The 17,581-nt window shown below is 36.1% G+C and overlaps 1 protein-coding gene across 1 annotated transcript in view; it reads right to left on the bottom strand.

The window, feature by feature from the left end:
* Window positions 1-17,014, bottom strand: part of ERC1 (ELKS/RAB6-interacting/CAST family member 1) — a gene marked incomplete at its 5' end in the record, with an annotated part of 203,483 nt that extends 186,469 nt beyond the window's left edge. Inside the window, one exon of the mRNA XM_009578108.1 lies at window positions 16,847-17,014. Within this exon, the coding sequence (XP_009576403.1) occupies window positions 16,847-17,014 (168 nt within the window). The remainder of the gene's footprint in view (window positions 1-16,846) is intronic.
* Between the last annotated feature and the right edge of the window lie 567 nt (window positions 17,015-17,581).

Raw genomic sequence — 17,581 nt, 5'->3', positions numbered from 1 at the left:
AACCATGAAAATATACTACAAAGAAGGCTGAGCTATTCTTAGACTCCTGTTTACTTCTGGAGGCAAAACACTCTGGCAAAGGCTCCAACTGGCTGAAGGGGGGATAGTGCAGGGTGACTTTCTGCTGTGAGCAAACTGCACACAAGAGACAGCTAAATAATTCATCTTCAGCATATATTAATGTGCCTGCCAAGGCAGCACAAGCATTTGCACAAGCACAGCATGCGTTTTCATGTTGCAGTTAACAGTTTCTTGTGATCAGAGTAAGATGACAGCTGTACAACAGTACCACATATGACTGCTGCATCTTCCCATTGCAACTGCACCCTCCTGTATACCAAAAAATAATAATAAAAAAAAGTGTAGAAAGTGTGAACCTGTCTATTATTTCAGTCTATATGCATACTTTTCAGTTTGGAGTAATGAATGATGTTTTTCGTTACCATCCAGGGAACAGCAGGTACACTGAAATGTTCTAAGTCACATTAATAGCTAGACACTACCTAAAAAACCCACTCTACCTACAACCGTGCCTTTTGCAGGGTCAGATAACTGATGGTCCCCAACAGGGACATGCCCTTAAAATTACAGAAAGCTAGAACTGGATCAATTGATGTATCCAAACTGAAACACTTGTATAATTATAGATGCAAAATTTCCTTTATGAAATCACAATGAACAATGAAATAATTGCCTTTATTCCATTTTTCTCCCAAACCTGTGCTACTGTAACACATAATAACTAAACTATAGGTTCTCCAAAATGATATAATCTGAAGAAAAAAGCGAATAGTCTACACTTTGCCCATATAGTTAATTAATAAAAAATTTTGCTATTATGTCCTTGCAAGTAGTTTGAGAACCATTTTCAAAAATAATACATAATGTCATATTTGTTTTACCATCCTTTTTTCCTACCCAATCTCCCCCAAAAAGTAATTCTGAACAAATTCTGAAATAAAGGATAAAAATAAAACAGATAACCAAAAGAGGGTCTTTCTTTTCTCCTCAAGAAAAGATGAAATAAATCGCAATGGAATCTCAAGCCCTCTGGAAGACACAAAGGGACAAGGATTGAACCAGCACTGTTTAGTTTTCAAATATTTGGAAGATGATAAATTTCCTCTGAAATATTCTACAAACCTAAGGAATATATACTACTGTACAAAGTTTCTAAAAAGCAAAAATAAAAAAAATTGTACTATTACTAGATTTTTAACAATCTTTATTCTTGCCATATAAACTTCTTTTGCAGGGTAAAGACAGCAATCTATGGGTAAGTTAGCAACACTAAGCTTACTGTAAAGGTACACATACATACACTGGTATCAGCTGCTCGGCATACCAATTTTCTCATCAATAATGATTTACCGAAATCTTTTTTTCCAACATTACCAGTTGTCAGACACTATCATGTTTCAACCTGGGTGATTTATTCCTAGTTGTGTGGAACTAATTATTTTGCCTTCCAGCCCTGAAGCACTGGAGCAGAGGCAAGAGAAGTTTCCTCTGGCATTCTGTTCCAAAGGCAAGGAAGCATTCTACTTTTTGCAAATACAAATCTCACTGAAAACCCCATGCAAATGCAAATTAAAAACAGCCCAAGGATTTAAATGAGACGCATCTAGTTTAATACCCATCAAGGCCACTAGACTCCCAAATTCCTTTAGTTAGAGGTTACTAGTAGATCCTTCGTATCATGCTTCAACCAAGAAATCCTTCCGTAGCACCATCGTCAAACCCTTGGCTATGTGTAAATTGAACACTTGGAAAACAACTTCGATTATACCAGTGACTTCCAAATTAGGATAAACGAAGTGGGTTTGTGAACTGGTCATTCAATCTCTTTTCCCCACCCCCACCCTGTTATTGGAAAAGAACCTTTTTCCTCCTTCAAAATACTTGGTTTTAATCAAAGATCGACACTTTGCAATGGTAAGTTTTTTCATCACCTGGGTTGTAACAGAATTAACTGCATTTATGTTTCATTTATGTTTCATTTCCCACTTCCAATTTTCTTCTTGCTATTCTGTTTGACTTGTAAAAGGAATAAAGTGGTGAAAGAAAAAAAGTTCAAAGTGGTCAAAACCCTTTCATTCTAAGACAATTTAAAAAAGTGGAACAATCCTCTTAGAAATATAAAGATCCAATAATGTTTGGAAATATTTTTAAAAAAGCAAAACGTCTTATTTTAAATTCAAAATCTTTTTCAATTTGAGAAAGTTCATTGCATATTCCACTGTTTGTGTGTATCTCCAGTATGTACTAACCAGCTATATTACTTACCTGCAGACAAATGTTTCACTGTACTGTTTTCTATAAACAGGTGAAAATGCCTCTGCTTATACTCCACACTTGACTTCCCCAGTGCAGCTCCGCAAAGAGAGTGTTTTGACCGGTAACATGACATCTTCATCATAATATACAGAAGTATATTATTAACAGGGTACTGTTAAGCCTCCCACTTTTTTGATCCTAGCTTTCATCCAGTGGAACTAGTACCGTAAAAGGATCTAAATAATCAGGTGGGTTGAGAGGTTTTCTGTTCTATTCCTATAGCATAGCCATCCAGATAAACAAAAACTTCACATAAGCTGTGAGCTTTCCAAACAGTTTTTCCTTGGTTTTGTAAAGGTACTATTGGTCACAGCAGCTCCAGGGTCAATGACTACAAGGAGATGATGGATTCTCACCGATCACAGGCAGAGGTGATTTTGTCTGTGTCAGGAATATTAATATGAAGACAAAAAAGCTATTGTGGAAGAAAGAGTGGGTGAGTAAGCAGGTATGTGATGACAGAACATCTACAAGTCTGCCTAGTTGGAGACATGCCACTCCCTTCAATGTAAGAATACTAATATAATGATAAGAATTTGATAGCCTGCAGTCACACTTGATTTTGCTAGAATCCCACAGTATCTGAGCTGAGAAAGGTGGGCTTGCATTAATATCAGGATGAGAACATAACAATTACAGTAGACATGATCACATTGTTGTATCTGACATAATAAAAAAATTGTTACTTCAGAAGAAGGAGTAAGATATTTACTCTAGAAAATTGAGATGGATCTGAATGCAAGAAATTTTGTTCCTAAAATGTATTAATGAGAGGTCACCTTAAGTCCTGAGAGACTGTTCAAGAAAGCTATACTACTGGATTTGTAAATATTACTGTGTTTCTGAAAGTCATATTTTGGAGATCATAATGAAAGCCTATAAGCAGATATTACTGGTCAGTTTTATAAGATTAAGCTCCAGTTTTATAAATGTCACACTGAAAACCTCATCATTATAACTGTCTTTCTATTGCAGATCTTGCAAAAGTACCACTGCAGCAGTCCTGCATGGATTGCAAAAATCTACATTCAGTAAGCAAAATTTGATCTTTTGTATGTGTGTTGGCTCCATTTGTACCTCCAATATCAGGTGTTGCTTTTACAGTCCCCAGTGAAATAAGGTTTATCACATGACTGAATATCATATTACTGTATTGAATCAATCAGACCGAGAGTAATGTTCTTGCTATTAATTTTAAAGGTTAAATTCCCAAGACTAGCAACAATGTGCTGAAGCTGAATGGTGAAGCTTCAGGCATACCATGTCTCATTGCAAGGGTGAGATTTTTAAGTTGTTTTGAAGTTCAGGATAGATCAAAATAATTTCCCTTTTTTCAGTAACATTTTGGCAAACACAAGTCAGAGTTCCTTCCAAAGTTCAGCTGCATTCAGTATGCTCTTTTTACTTTATGATCCAACCAATTGATATAAATACAGTTAAACTGTTAAGTTATATTCAGAGATTCTTGTTTTTGAATCATCATACTAAAAATCACCTTCAAGTAATTTGCGTATCAGTTAATTTAACAAAGTTTGTTAAGCATGAAGTAAACTGAAGACACTATGAAATGCAAAATACCAGTGGTGGTCTCTGTCTCTTATTAAAGAACTTTAAATTCTGAAGTCCCAGCTAATACTTCAGTGTAGAGATGGTGAACTGTTCAGTTAAGCAGTAAACATTTGTTCAGTTTACATTAATTTTGCTACCTAGTGAAGACAGAATTAATTTTTATTTTGCCTCCCAAGAAAGTTTTCTTCTTTTTACTGCCTCTCTACTTCAATGCTTATCTGGAACATTACTGTCTTTGCAACAACACATTGGAATATCATTGTGCACTTTGGAAATGCCCTGATGTTGCTGAACCTAACATAGTAGGATTTAACATAGTGGGATTCTGTAACACCTTGAACTAGTACAGAGAATCTTATACCAGGAGACTCCTTCAGTGGCCATGGGCTACAGAGGAACATACAGTTGGCTTAAGAAAGAGAACCAGGCTAGAGGGGGTACGGAGAGCATGGAGAAGGACAGGACAAAAAGAGAATTTGAGACAGGGAAACTCCAGCGTAGGAGTACATCTTACACGTACTTATCTACTGTACTCAGGTCCAGTTAAAATTCAAAATAACACCCATAAAAAAAAAAGGTTGCTTGCTTTTGCCGAAGATAAAATCTTTTTGTCATTTTTACTCTCATGATCTTCAATCTGCAAAAAGTCCTTTGAAATTAGCATGAAGTTCTACAGTGTTTAGCTTTACACATAAAGCATTTTGTTGCTATCCAGCTTAGAAAGCACAAAGAATGTATTTTTGTGATTTCTACTTAAAACCTACTTAATTATCAAATAGGTATATGGACCACAAACAGGCACATTGCTACTGCTTCAAAAGGAACAAACTTGCACACTGCAAAAACAAAGCTTAAAAAAAAAAATCTAGGAATTGCGGGACACCTAATGCAATTAATGCTTTATTCTTGACCTAACTTCGCACGCCCACTTACGCAATAAGGTTGACTTGAGAAAAGAATGGTATGCAGGAAGAAGTGCTGCTACAACAAAAATTGACTTAACTTGTATAGACAGTTCATTATCTTGTACTTTTGGTGAAGGAGGAACAAACAATCGACACTGATCCAAAAGACTATTCTAGTTCTGGTGCTTTTTCATACAAAGGTGCTTTGCAAGTAGATTTATATCAGCCAGAAAAATAGTTCAGCTATGTTTACATAAATAATCTCTAAGGACATTTCCATCCCTTTGTTTCCTTTTGTCCTCCTTTTCTTTGTGTACCTAATCATCCTCTGGTAGCACCAGTTTGCTGACAGATCACTGCAAAGTAGAACTAACAAGAACAGTCACAACAAACTGAATTACACTATCTTCAAAATAGTAAAGAATTTTTTCTGTACTGTCGTATTCCCTACAACAAACAGTATTTAAACCAGATGTTTCAAATCATATTCTCAGAATGTTACTATCATGTTTGCAATCCTTCTGTCCTGCTAGTAAATAGCTTGAATTTCCTTCAAACCTTCTAACACAATCCCATCGTCAAAGTTTGCTATTTCTGAAAACTGATACTGAGAGGCATTTTCCTTACAAGCTTCTAAGGAGACTCCAGCATAATTCAAGTCGGGGGGGAGGAGGGGGGAAAGAAAAAGAAAGAAATTAGGACCCAAGTCTGAAGATTGACTTTTGAATTGGTAAATGACCTGAAATTCACAACGTATATGTTCTTAAGCATTGTCTCAGTTCCAAAGCATTTGCCTTGAAAAAATTACACATTAGCAATGACTCACATCCTTAGACAGCTGTAAAACAGTTAAATTTAGTTAAGAAATTGCTTCATTTTGAGGAGGTTCAATAATACCAATAGCCTAACCGAGTCAAAAGCAGAATCTTTGAATTGTAAAATCCTATCATGGACACTGGCCAATACAGAGAGGGTTCTGAAGTGGGGGGTGCAGGGGGAGGCACTCTTTTCAACCCACTAATATTGGTTATGTCTCAAAGCATACAGGTTTTAATATGAATGGACAATACTTTATGTAAAATGCAAATTAAATAACAAAAGTATCAGAACTGTTCATAAGAGATTTGTTTCAGCAATATGTGAGCCATCTGGTTAAGTACACATGGTTAATTACATAATCCATAAAAAAAATCTCTATCACTGGTTTATCTTAAAGCTTTACTGGGTGACTCCTTGTTTTTGCTGGTATTCATCAGCTAAGACAATGTATCCATTATCCAACAACAACGAGTTTTCAACCTGGGTTGTTTAAGACAATTTGTTGGTTCCAACTTGAGTGCAATACTTTCATTCTCCCAAGTAATTCAAAACAGAACATTGCTATCATAAATAAACAAATTCACTTAGACTCTGCTTCTCCTCTTCAATGAAATACTAAGTTTATATATTACTCATTTATTTCATATATGTTAAAATGTCACTTATACTGAGAACCATAATTGAAATAATGTGGTAATTTATTTCACAATCTAATTATGGATAACATCCATTTTGTTGAAATCCTGGCCTAATTATACAGAATAACATCATGCTAATTCTCCTTTCAGCTGTGTCCTGACACTATGAAGCAATCTCTGTGACTACGCTTTCTAAAGTTTTACTCCTAAGACCTACCAAATACAAATGGATTAAAAAACCCAAGTATTTTGGGGACATTTGCTCATTCCTGTTCCAAGTCCCAGAAAAGACTTTGACAATAAATGTGCACAGATTTGATTTAGGAAAGTTCATTACGAAAAAAATACAAATACTATAATTTGGAGTATTTTCGTATTAATGGTTTCCAAATGTTCAAAATAAGGAAAACCGAAACTACTTCATTGTGGAAGGCGGGCAAAACAAGGGAAAAAATTGGAACGAATAAATGCTAACTTAGATCTGATATTCTGTTTTGTAAGAAGCAGAATAAAATGAAGAAGTTGTGACACTGCTTTTAGAATAGCTCAAGCTTCACAAAGTTATATAGCATTTTAAAAGTGTCAAGTGAAAAACTTACTATATTATGAATTAAACTTCTTTACTTGGATAAACCAAGTACGATGTTTCATTGATTATTATTGTGAAAAACACTCTTTATTCTATGCCAACTTGATTTCCTATACTCAGGAATACTGATGTTATTTTCCTGACTTGCTTTAGATTTTGATTCTACACAGGGTAAGGATACCATAACTTAGATACATCCCTGCTTAGATACATACATAGTATAGTGCTACATATCACAGTCTCATTACAGAAAAAAGGGTGACGAGAAAAGACATGAAGAAAGGAAAGGCTTAACTCATCACAGCACTGCGATACCCAAGAATGGAAATCAGGGAGCAGAAAAGACCAAACACTGAGGCAGACCAATGGATAGGATGGGAACATGGGATTTAATATTGACTATAAAGGAAATCCTCACAGCAAACTAAACTCCATTTACATCACCATTTAGGATCACTCAAGCAGAAGGCTGTACAACTTGAACAAAGATTTTAAATGAGATTTGGATTCAAACACTGAATTACTTTGTCCAAATCACCGGTTTATTAAAATGATCAAAGAAATACTGTAAGGTGAAGCTGCCCTAAACCAGAGGGGAGAGCTCTGTAAAGGAGGGATGCTTCTAATCCCAGTGTAAAACATGCCCAGTCAACTGTGATTGTCCTGTTTCGTTCTCCTAGAAAGGATATAGAGTGATGAATAGGAAGGGATTAGGAAGTCATACTGTAAATACTAAACACAAGAGTGTGTGTATGTGTGTATTCTTCAGTATTTAGCTATCACTGCTCTTACAGAATTACTGCAGAACATACAGTGACAGGTGACAAAATATCAAATAAAATTCTTGTGGCCTGTGCTCAAAAAAATTTAAAAATAATTTAAGGGCCCAATATATTAAATTATGACCATCATTTGATTATATTCTTTCCCATTTTATACCACAGACTGCTTTAGGCAAATCAACACTCCAATCTCTACTGAAAATAAAGGCTAGAAGGGACAGAGAATGGTCCTCTTTATCCAGAAGTTTTGTGTTTAAAACCATTCTCCACCCATCTTTGCCAGAAGGTATGTAAGCCCTTCATCATGCAGCAGAGCAACCTAATTATCAAATGCATGCTATTGTGGGACAAGGTGATCTTAGTTTCTCCTGGTGGCACTGCTCTATACTGACCAGTTTTCTCATCCTTTGGATAAGTGAAATCACAGGCTTGAAAGCTATTCATATACTTGTGCCTTATGACAGTCCTAATGACTGTATAAATATTGTGCAGAGACCCACCTTAGAAAACTGTCTAGCCTAGTGGATTCAAAATACCCTCTTGATTCTAAGGAATTATTGATTTAAACTGAAAAATTACTCCCTCCTTGTTCTAGTGAAGATCCCTAAGTTGGCTAATGCAATCAGTAAAGTCTGTTCCAGACACAGTTCAGACAATCCCCTCAGGGGCAGAAAACGCCTGGACGCCTGGTGACCAAAGCGCTGGAAATTGTGAAGTCTTGCAATCCAGAGAGCAATGAAAAGCCATGTGAGGAAGACTGATGTAAGCAAAAATGGCATACGCCCTTGCTTTTTCTGCCTCTTCAATCATAGGGAACTTTGTATATGTCTAGTACAACAGTGAATACACCAACAAAGCTTATTAGCTTTATCTTGCCAGAAAAACTACACGTTTAATTTATAATGAAGCCAAGAGGCCCCACAGTTGGCTGTTTTCCCAGATACCTTCAAGAAACCAGAATTTGTCAGTCCCACTACCTATGAGTAACGTTCTGTCTTGCCAATCAAGAGGTTATCTCAAGGCACAAGAAGGACATAATATTAAAATGACTGCTCCTCTTTAAGGGATACTAAAAAAATGATTCCTTGTGTATATGACAGATTTGCTGAATTGTGGTTTCAGTTTTTTGGAACGCTGGAGCACAGATAATATCAGAAACTCCAAGAGAGTTTTCTTGTAACTTTGCTATTGCTATCCATCTTATGTGACACTATTACAGCAATGTGTATCAGTTTAAAACCCTACATTAGCCAGCTACAATAGCTGAACTACAGAACTAACATCGTTAACCTCGCAGTCCTGTTTTCCTTCTTCATTTGAAACTACTTATCTAAAAGGAGGAGTAGAAATTCATTACTTCAGAAAAAAAAAATCAAGTACTTTAGTTACTAAAGGCAAAAGGCAAGATTCTTCAATAACATTGATATAAATTGAATGTTCCTTACGTTACTAGATCTCAAAATAAGAAATTGGCTTGCTATCTTTCGCACACATTGGAACATTTCATTTTTTAAAATAATATTACCACACATCTGGGAATATAGGTACATATGCTACGTATCATCCAGATGTTTTTGTTTTTATTGTGGTATCACAAAATGCTGCAGGCAAAAGAGGGGGTTATATAAAAATAAAGCAGCACATTCTCCATTTACAAATTCTAATTTATAATTAGCATAAAAATTTATTTAGAATCTAGTAGATTCCTCTAACATAGCTGCTGCATTGGTAGCCATAACTGTGCACTAAAAATCACTGTAATAGCATAAAATTTTTTTCGTATAAAATCAATTTTCCAAATTCAACTTATGCCTCCTCCACTAGTTTAGATGTCCCACATAACCTACTAAACAATCTTCAAGTGCATGTTAGGGACCTGTGAGTAAATTCACTCACAGGTTTCACTGCTCTGAAGTTTAATAAAAGTAATTCTTATGCAACCCTATTCAAAAGCTGTCTGGACATGGTCCTAGGCAACCAGCTCTGAGTAGCCCTGCTTGAGCAGGGTGGTTGGACAAGATGACCTCCAGAGGTCTCTTCCAACCTCAACCATTTCATGATTCTGTGAAAACAATTTGCTGTAAAACTATAAATGCGCTGAACACAGACCCTTAGGAATAGAAAGTCTCATGCTTCCTCTGTTGACGTTCAACGCAAAAACATCTTACAGTGTTCTTCAACAGTAGAAGTCTGTGCCTAGGACAACTGTATTAAGTCTCCCACTTCTGGTTTAATGACATAAAGCAATTCCAACTCTTCACTATAGTGCCAAGAATGCCCAGGAGATGATTTATTGTTTTCAGTAACTAAGCATGAAGCATCCAACAGACAAAAGGGAATTTCACCAATTAATACAAGTGATCATGTACTGTTTATTATAATCTAAACAAGATACCTGTTACTATAGGGTATGAACTCACTGGTGAGGGCCATAACAGCACCCAACCTAGAGCTGTGAAATGCATGCTGCTTTGGAAACAAAAAACTCTTACAATGAAAATGCTGGAGTGCACTTCAAGCTACAAGGCATCTGCCATGACTGATCTGGATTAGGCAAGAAGATCAAAAGTGTATTCCTTGGGTCAGTCCCTGGAGAATACACTGTCACCTCTACCAGCACCTGTAACCTATGGACGATCTGCCATTGAAAATACCGTCTGAAGCTAAGCTTGTGGACCTTTTAGGACCCATATTCCAAATCAGAAAAATGTATGTTATTACATGGCTCAGAAAGAATAAAAAAAGAGCAAATCTCATGAGCTAAAGCCTCTCCTGAGAGGGAAGTGATATTGCTGACACTGAACCTGAAGTTGCTGCTAATCAGTCACCTTTAAAACCAAACTAGCAAAGAGTTGAAAAATGGTATGAAGAAACTGATGTATTCCCCTGCCCTAATAATATCTTATTAGTTGTACATTCATAGAAACAAAAAAAGACACACCATGCCATCTGAGCTGGGCTGCAATGGCTCCAAAAAAGTCTCGATGGCTTCTCAGAGAAGTGGGAAGTCAAACAGAAGGGTAAGGATCCTATTTTCGAAGTGGTCATGGCTCATTGTAAAATGAAAATAAATTCTGTGTTGTATCCTCATTTCCCATGTGGAAATTAAATAACTAATCTCCTTCCTGAGTGGTAGAAATGAAAAAAGCATACAGGATAATTATGCTGAATTTGAACTCAACAATGAAGCCTCTCCAGTCGTCTTTGGCACTTTCATTGCTACCACAAGATTTTATCTAGTGGTATTTTGATAGAGATGAAGCATTAAAAGCTTGTCTAATTTTTCCTATTATTACTCTAACTGAAGATAATACATCTATTTACCTCTATCTAAAAATCCCATCCCACATGGTAAAGCAATTCTGAGAGCATATTCCTGAAAAGAGAAGGGACTCTAGCACCTTGGAGACACAGAGTAATTAATTAGAACAGCTTCTGGAAATTTCTAAAGCCATAAATTTCAACATTGTTATGTTCAGTGGTAGTCAGCAAGCCTATAACAGAAAGGCTTGAACGAAAGAAAAAGCAGCAGCAGCAGCAAAGGTCTGATATCCCTTCAGGGACATGGAGGGACAAGTCCCCCATGACCCTCCAGGACACATCTTTGAGGTCACATCTGTCAGTTTTAATAAAGAAGCTGGCACAAGCCTGTGGGGACTTCAGTTCTTTTTTGTGGTGTTTGAAATCTCTGAACTGGGTTTGGAACCAGTTCAGTGCCATGCCTTGAGACCTGGAGTAAAAGGAGCAGAAGTATGGCTTTTTCTGACAGAGAGAGATTTACAGAAATACTCTTGTACTTGCACTGCTTGTTAAGCCACAGAGTTCCTGAAGAAAAGTAGTTATTTCTTCATCCTAGCTGAGCAGAAAGCCCAGCTTATCTTCCTTCTACTTCCCTGCTGGGCTGATGAGCAGACCAATATGATCCTGGAGCACTGTCTGGTGCTCCTCCTTAAATGTTCATGATTCAAGCACGTAAAAAGCAAAGAATAAGCTTCACCACAGATATATTACAGAGGCAAAAACTTAACCAGTCTTAGATAAGAGGGCATATGCTCACCCATTTTGTAAATGTACATGCGGACCATCTTTGTTGGGACAGTCTTACTTTGTTCTTTTCCGTATAGTTCGCACAACCAGAGGCTCAGACACACACTGCAAGTTTGAACGGGCCATCGCCTACAGTGTTAATACTATGGGATTTTTCAGCACTAAATGACATCGTAGAGAGTCTCAAAGGGATATCTAAAAGTCCACCCTGCATTTTATTAATTCTTAGAAAACCATATATTCATTCATCTGGTAGGCAAGTTTAAGGTCACACCAGGGAAGATGAAACTACCATAAACTGAATTAAATGTTTGAAAATGCAGTTCCTTCTCTGTGCTCTCTCGTCTCTTCAGGGTTGGAGCAGAAGAGCTGCCTGAGGAGGTAAATCTACTTCACAGATGACGGAATGGAAAGAAAATAATCTTTAAAGTACAAACACTGAACTTTAAAAGTTATGAATACTAAATCAACACTGCTGGTGTAATAACTATGTCACTACTGATTTTAAACAACACAGTTATAAATTCCATTTGCAGGCCCTCCATCCTGCCACACAGTATTTCTTATCAATAAGCATAAGATATTTATTTTGATTTCTAAGCTTTTTGAAAAGCAGAGGGCATTTATTTCCTCTGGAGAAGGGCAACTCTTCTTATCCAGAAGAGCAGGAAAATTGCATTTGGAGTCTTCCTGAATACTAGCTAAACAAGTAAAATCAGCACAGACAAAAAAAAAAAAACCAAAACAACAAAAAAAAACCATCTGTGTTCTTCCATTACTTTATCACAGGTCAATTATCATATAGTGCATGGGGAGCTGCCAAAAAAAAAATATTATGTTCAGACACTAAAATTTGCATTTTATTTACCTACAGTTGCATTGCACAATGAAGGGAGTGTTAACCCCCTCTCCCCAAGACAAAACATGACCTCCCCCCAAAGCAAGGGGTGATTGACTCTCTGCTTTTTTTTTCTTTCAGAGTAACTGTTACTTACCTTTTGTCCCAAATGCTATTTCTCTAAAATGCTTTGATTGCAAAGTATTGATTTTTTTTTTTTCCCTCTTCCTTTTCATCCTGGTCTACCAACACAGATAGACAGATGTGGCAAAGAGACCAATGAAGCACAATTTAATGTTTTTCAGGTTCAGATTTCAAAATTTTTCCAGCATGGTTCCTATTTTATATTCTGACATTCTCCCCTTGCCTGGAGTTCTAACAACTGAAAAGGAGATTTTATGCAAGATTTACTTTCAATGAAATGAGGAAAAAAAAAAATCCTGAAGCTCTATAAAACTAAGTTTTTGCATCAAATTTTCACACATAAAGCTAAGCCTCCTTTCTGTAGTCTCCAAATTTCTAACATTTGCTCTACTTCTATTGTCTCAAATAAAGGTGCTATCAAGCAGCATCACTACAGGAGCTTAGAACTGGAAAGATTCCAGAATTTAAAATGTGAAGCATGCGGTTTCCTCAGCAACCTGGAACATGTATTTTGGCGCCTACTGGGTATCAGTAGTGATGCCAATTGTCATGTTAATTTTTCAGATCTTTGTTGCTCATAATCTTCTTCTGTGTCTTTTATTTGATCCCTAATCAAGCCAGTAAATTTTCATTACTTTCTTCATCTGGATTTAAGAATGACCAGAAGGTATACTTTCTAGTTCACCACCTTTAATCAATACAACAATGATATTAATAGTTCATAAAACAAACTATGCAGTGGCCTGCGTCGATGAATCCAAACAGACACCCAATAGTAAAGGGTGATTTTAAATCATTTTTGTTTGAACAACAGAAATTGCAGAAATTTAGTATAGCACAGTTTTGGGCACCACACCAAACAATTTCTTGTCAGTGTCATCAGAATAGGTGATTACACATCTAAAACAGTCACAGAAAATAAAAAAAAATTATAAACAGAAGTCCAAATGCCCAGCATAGCCATATATCATTTGCCTATGGCTGTATTACTAGCAGAGGTGATTGCTCTAAATTTCAAAAGAAAGTAACAACATTTCCTAAACAGGTAAGTTATGTAAGTTAATGATTTTTCAATAAATTCTTTTCTTTTCAAAATCTTTATGATTTTAGCTTTTGTTACAAATTTTCTTTTTATCTAGCATTAAAAAAATATTCAAAATTTAGTTCATTACAGTACCCACTTCAAAAATATCCTCAAATCTGAGTATATGCTGAGGGAAGAGTACTTGGTAAAAACTGATTGAATAGTATCTACTAATCTAATTCTTAATTAGGTTTAATTCCTTCAACATGCCAACACCTGTACCCCATACCTCCTCATAACTGCAAGCAGCAGTTATATGCTGCTGCTTCCAAATATCCATAGAAAAATATTTCTTAACACTACACAAGAGGAAAAGCTTTTTTTGTACTACGTCTTTCATCGTCTTTCACTGTATTCAATTCAAATGCCTAAGTACCACTTAAATCATGCTGATAAACTTAAAAGAAGCATTTCATATCAGATAACTAAGCCAATAAAAAAAAATACTACTATCTGTGACCTTTAAAGAAACTTCAAACTGTACCATCCAGATCTTCAATTAGAATATACAGATTAAAACCTGATCTGAACATGCCAGTTTATAGTCAGAGGGAGGAATAAAAAGACTATTGTGCATTGAGGCAAAAGTTTAAAGGCTGCACATTTTTTTTTTAAAGAAAATAAAATTCTGAACTGTCCCGGAAGGTCTGAAAGACAGTACTTGGATAAAGCAGAAAATAGGCTGTGGACTTCAATAACAAGGTACACTCTAGAAATGCAAAAAAGAAAAAGTAGATCAGAGTTTACAAGCTTTAAGAGAGAAACATTTACATGAGAGGAGCTACGGGCTTCTAAAGTTCCAGGCAGAGGCAGAAATAGCTATCTGTACAGTCCAAAAAGGACAGGCATATATATCAGATAAAAATGAGACTTCATAATTTTCTCTAGCATCTGAAACAGATTTTATGCAAGTTCTCATGAGTTCCACAGTATATAGATAAAATCAGACCTGTCCCTCCTCAGATATTTTCTCAAGCTCTGCTTTTCTGTGAAAAAATGCTAAAGAGAACAAGAAAATGCAAGCCTGATCTACAGAAAATCCCAAACCCAGTCTTAGATTCCAAGTCTGGAGAACCAATTAAAAAATTCAGTTAAAAACATCAATCCTAAAACTTTAAAAGACTGAATTTGAGCTCATTTACCCTAGGTCATACAAAAAATAAAAAGAAATTCCATATTGCACCACAAACCTCAGATAAAAGTATTGTCAGCTGGATTCTCCATAAAAATATTCTAGGTTTGGTACTTATAGAAACTGAAAAAATCATCTTTGGATTTAAAAACTTCACAATTCAACTGTTCATGTTAAAGGAAATGGTTCCAACAACTTGAAGGCTGAAGCAAATTCAAATCTCTGCATGTGATTCTAGTTAGCAGCAGGAAAGAGATATTTTTCTATAGATATGTTATATGTTTCTTTGTTTAAGAAACTCAGGGACAGGTTTACAAAACAACTCAAATTGCACTTTATTATGGTAGTGTTATCCTGTGTTGAGCTAACTAGGAGAACAAGACCTCAAAACCTTTACATCTAAAAGCTTGGGCCCTTACTTTCCCGTGTGAAGAGACCAGGTACTTCTACATGAAAGCAGCAGCAAACCAACCTCAAAAATAGGCTAGCCACATGAAGAGACAAGATGAAACTGTCTTAATATGGATTACAGAGGTCTCAAGAAAACAAGTATAGGAAATTAGTAAAAAGAGAACCTTTAGCGCTGCCTATAAATGAACCAATGAAAGAACATCCTAAAGCGTTAAGCAGAGCAAAAAAGAAAACGTGTGAAAAAACAGCGTAAGAGTAAATGGAAGTAAAACAACCTCACTGACATTTAACATTTACGCAAGTGTCAGATTCCCCACTTCTTGGTTAAACATTCAGCTGGGATCTCAATCAATGTTTGGAGTGTGCATGACCAATTTTGAAAACAAAGAGAAAGCACAGCACAAAAATTAAAAATCCATGTTTCTAAAAAGATGAACAGTCAAAAAATAAGGCCATGAAGATTAGGAATTAGAGCTCTATTGTAGAATTATTAATGACTTATTTATGGCTAAACTCCATGCCTGAACTTCCATTCCAGCATGAAGCTTGCTGTAACAGAACTGAACATGACCCAAACCCTCATGATTCATAGCTATATACTAGAAGAAAAGGCATGGGCCAGGCATCAGAAATTAATCAATATTCTGAACTATTAAAAATAACAAGAATTCCAGATAATTGCTTAAAGGTCTAGGAAAAAACCTACATTCACAGCCTAAAACATTGAATACAAGCTCCAAGAGCAGCTCCTCTAAAAATACAGAGGAAAAAAAATATTCTGTAAATAAAAATTTCTTGTGATACGTGCATTTCTCTCTTTTTACCATATGTAGCAGCCGTTTGGGAAACATTGTGAGCAATTCGCAAACGATCATCCATAATGACATTCATTGCCCTAGGACTCAATGCCCTTTGGGAAACCACTCTCATTTCCCTGACAGGGTCTACTTTTTCTTATCCAGATCTCCCCCATTTCACTGACAAGGTCTACATTTTCTTATCCAGAAAGATATACAGGATAGTCTGAACCCTGATTATCCTGTTCTAGTAGTTCCCAAGAAATATTAAGTATGATAAAACAGCATTTCTAATGAAAGTTATCCAAAGTTCTTCCTGAACTTTTCTCAGTGAGTTACAGAGGAATCATCCTAATTGCTTCTACTGATACAACCCTTGATTCATTTAATCACATACTGAAGTCGCAGTCACCCAGTGCCCTGTGCTTCAAATCAGCGTGGCTTTGTTAAGGTGGTGGGAGTGAAAGGATTGATTTTTCAGATGATGTACCTTCCTACAAAACTTCAGTCATTGTTAATAACGAAGCAGAAGCAGCACATGCAACCACTGAAAGGCAACAATCTCTGCTTTGAATTCTTTCTATTTTTTTCTTCAAAACTTCAAACTGAAATTCATCATTCACCATCTTCCCATTACATGAATGGACTCAATCTTTAATCTCCAAAATATAAATTCTAGTTCAGACTTTTTGACAGACTTAGAAATCAAGATGCATCAAAGATGTGTATCTGACTTAGACCTCTACAATCTTACCTTCTTCTGAAGAACATTAACTTTGCGTTCCTTCACCTCTAACATGTCCTTGAGGTCATGGATCTCTCCTGCTTGAGTCCCCTTCTCCTCTGCCATCTCCTGAATCTGTTTTGTCTTCTTATTTAGCATAGTCTCCTTCTCTTCCAGACGTAATCGTAATGCATCGACCTACATTCAGACATGCAGAAACAGGGTTTGTTTAGCACTGAAGGAGAGAAATTTTAGAAAAGTTAAACTACGCTTCCACATGGGAGTGAGTGCTGTCAAATTACAAATGGATTCAGAACACTAACTTCCCTTACCTTTAAGACTTCAACATACATAAGCTTGTGATAAAACAGTTATCATCACAAGTGGTAGGAGACTAAACAGTAAAAATAATCAAATGTTTTATTCCCAAATTATATGAAACTAATGCTCCTTCTTAGAAAATCTCAAATCATACTTCTGACATAACTCAGTCTTACAAGATACAAGTCTGGAATTTTTTTCCTCAAAGTAGAAGCCAACACAATGTGTTGCTGAGAAGTTGTCTCATATGTAGGAAAACTGACCCCTTTATTTGAAACATTACTAATGTTCAGAGATTTAAACATTGACTCTTAGTACCAAACAGTCACTTTATATTCTAGGCCTCAATCAGAATATTAGCTGAGCCTGCAGTGGCCACTGCAGATCAAAACATGGAAAGAGGGTTACCTTAGGATGGCTAAAAATATTTTGGCTTAAATAGCA

Source organism: Fulmarus glacialis, unplaced genomic scaffold (genome assembly GCF_000690835.1).
Source record: "Fulmarus glacialis isolate BGI_N327 unplaced genomic scaffold, ASM69083v1 scaffold6230, whole genome shotgun sequence".
In the NCBI taxonomy this organism is placed as follows: domain Eukaryota; kingdom Metazoa; phylum Chordata; class Aves; order Procellariiformes; family Procellariidae; genus Fulmarus; species Fulmarus glacialis.
The sequence above is the reverse complement of the archived record's forward strand: the minus strand, read 5'-3'. Positions and strand labels throughout refer to the sequence as shown.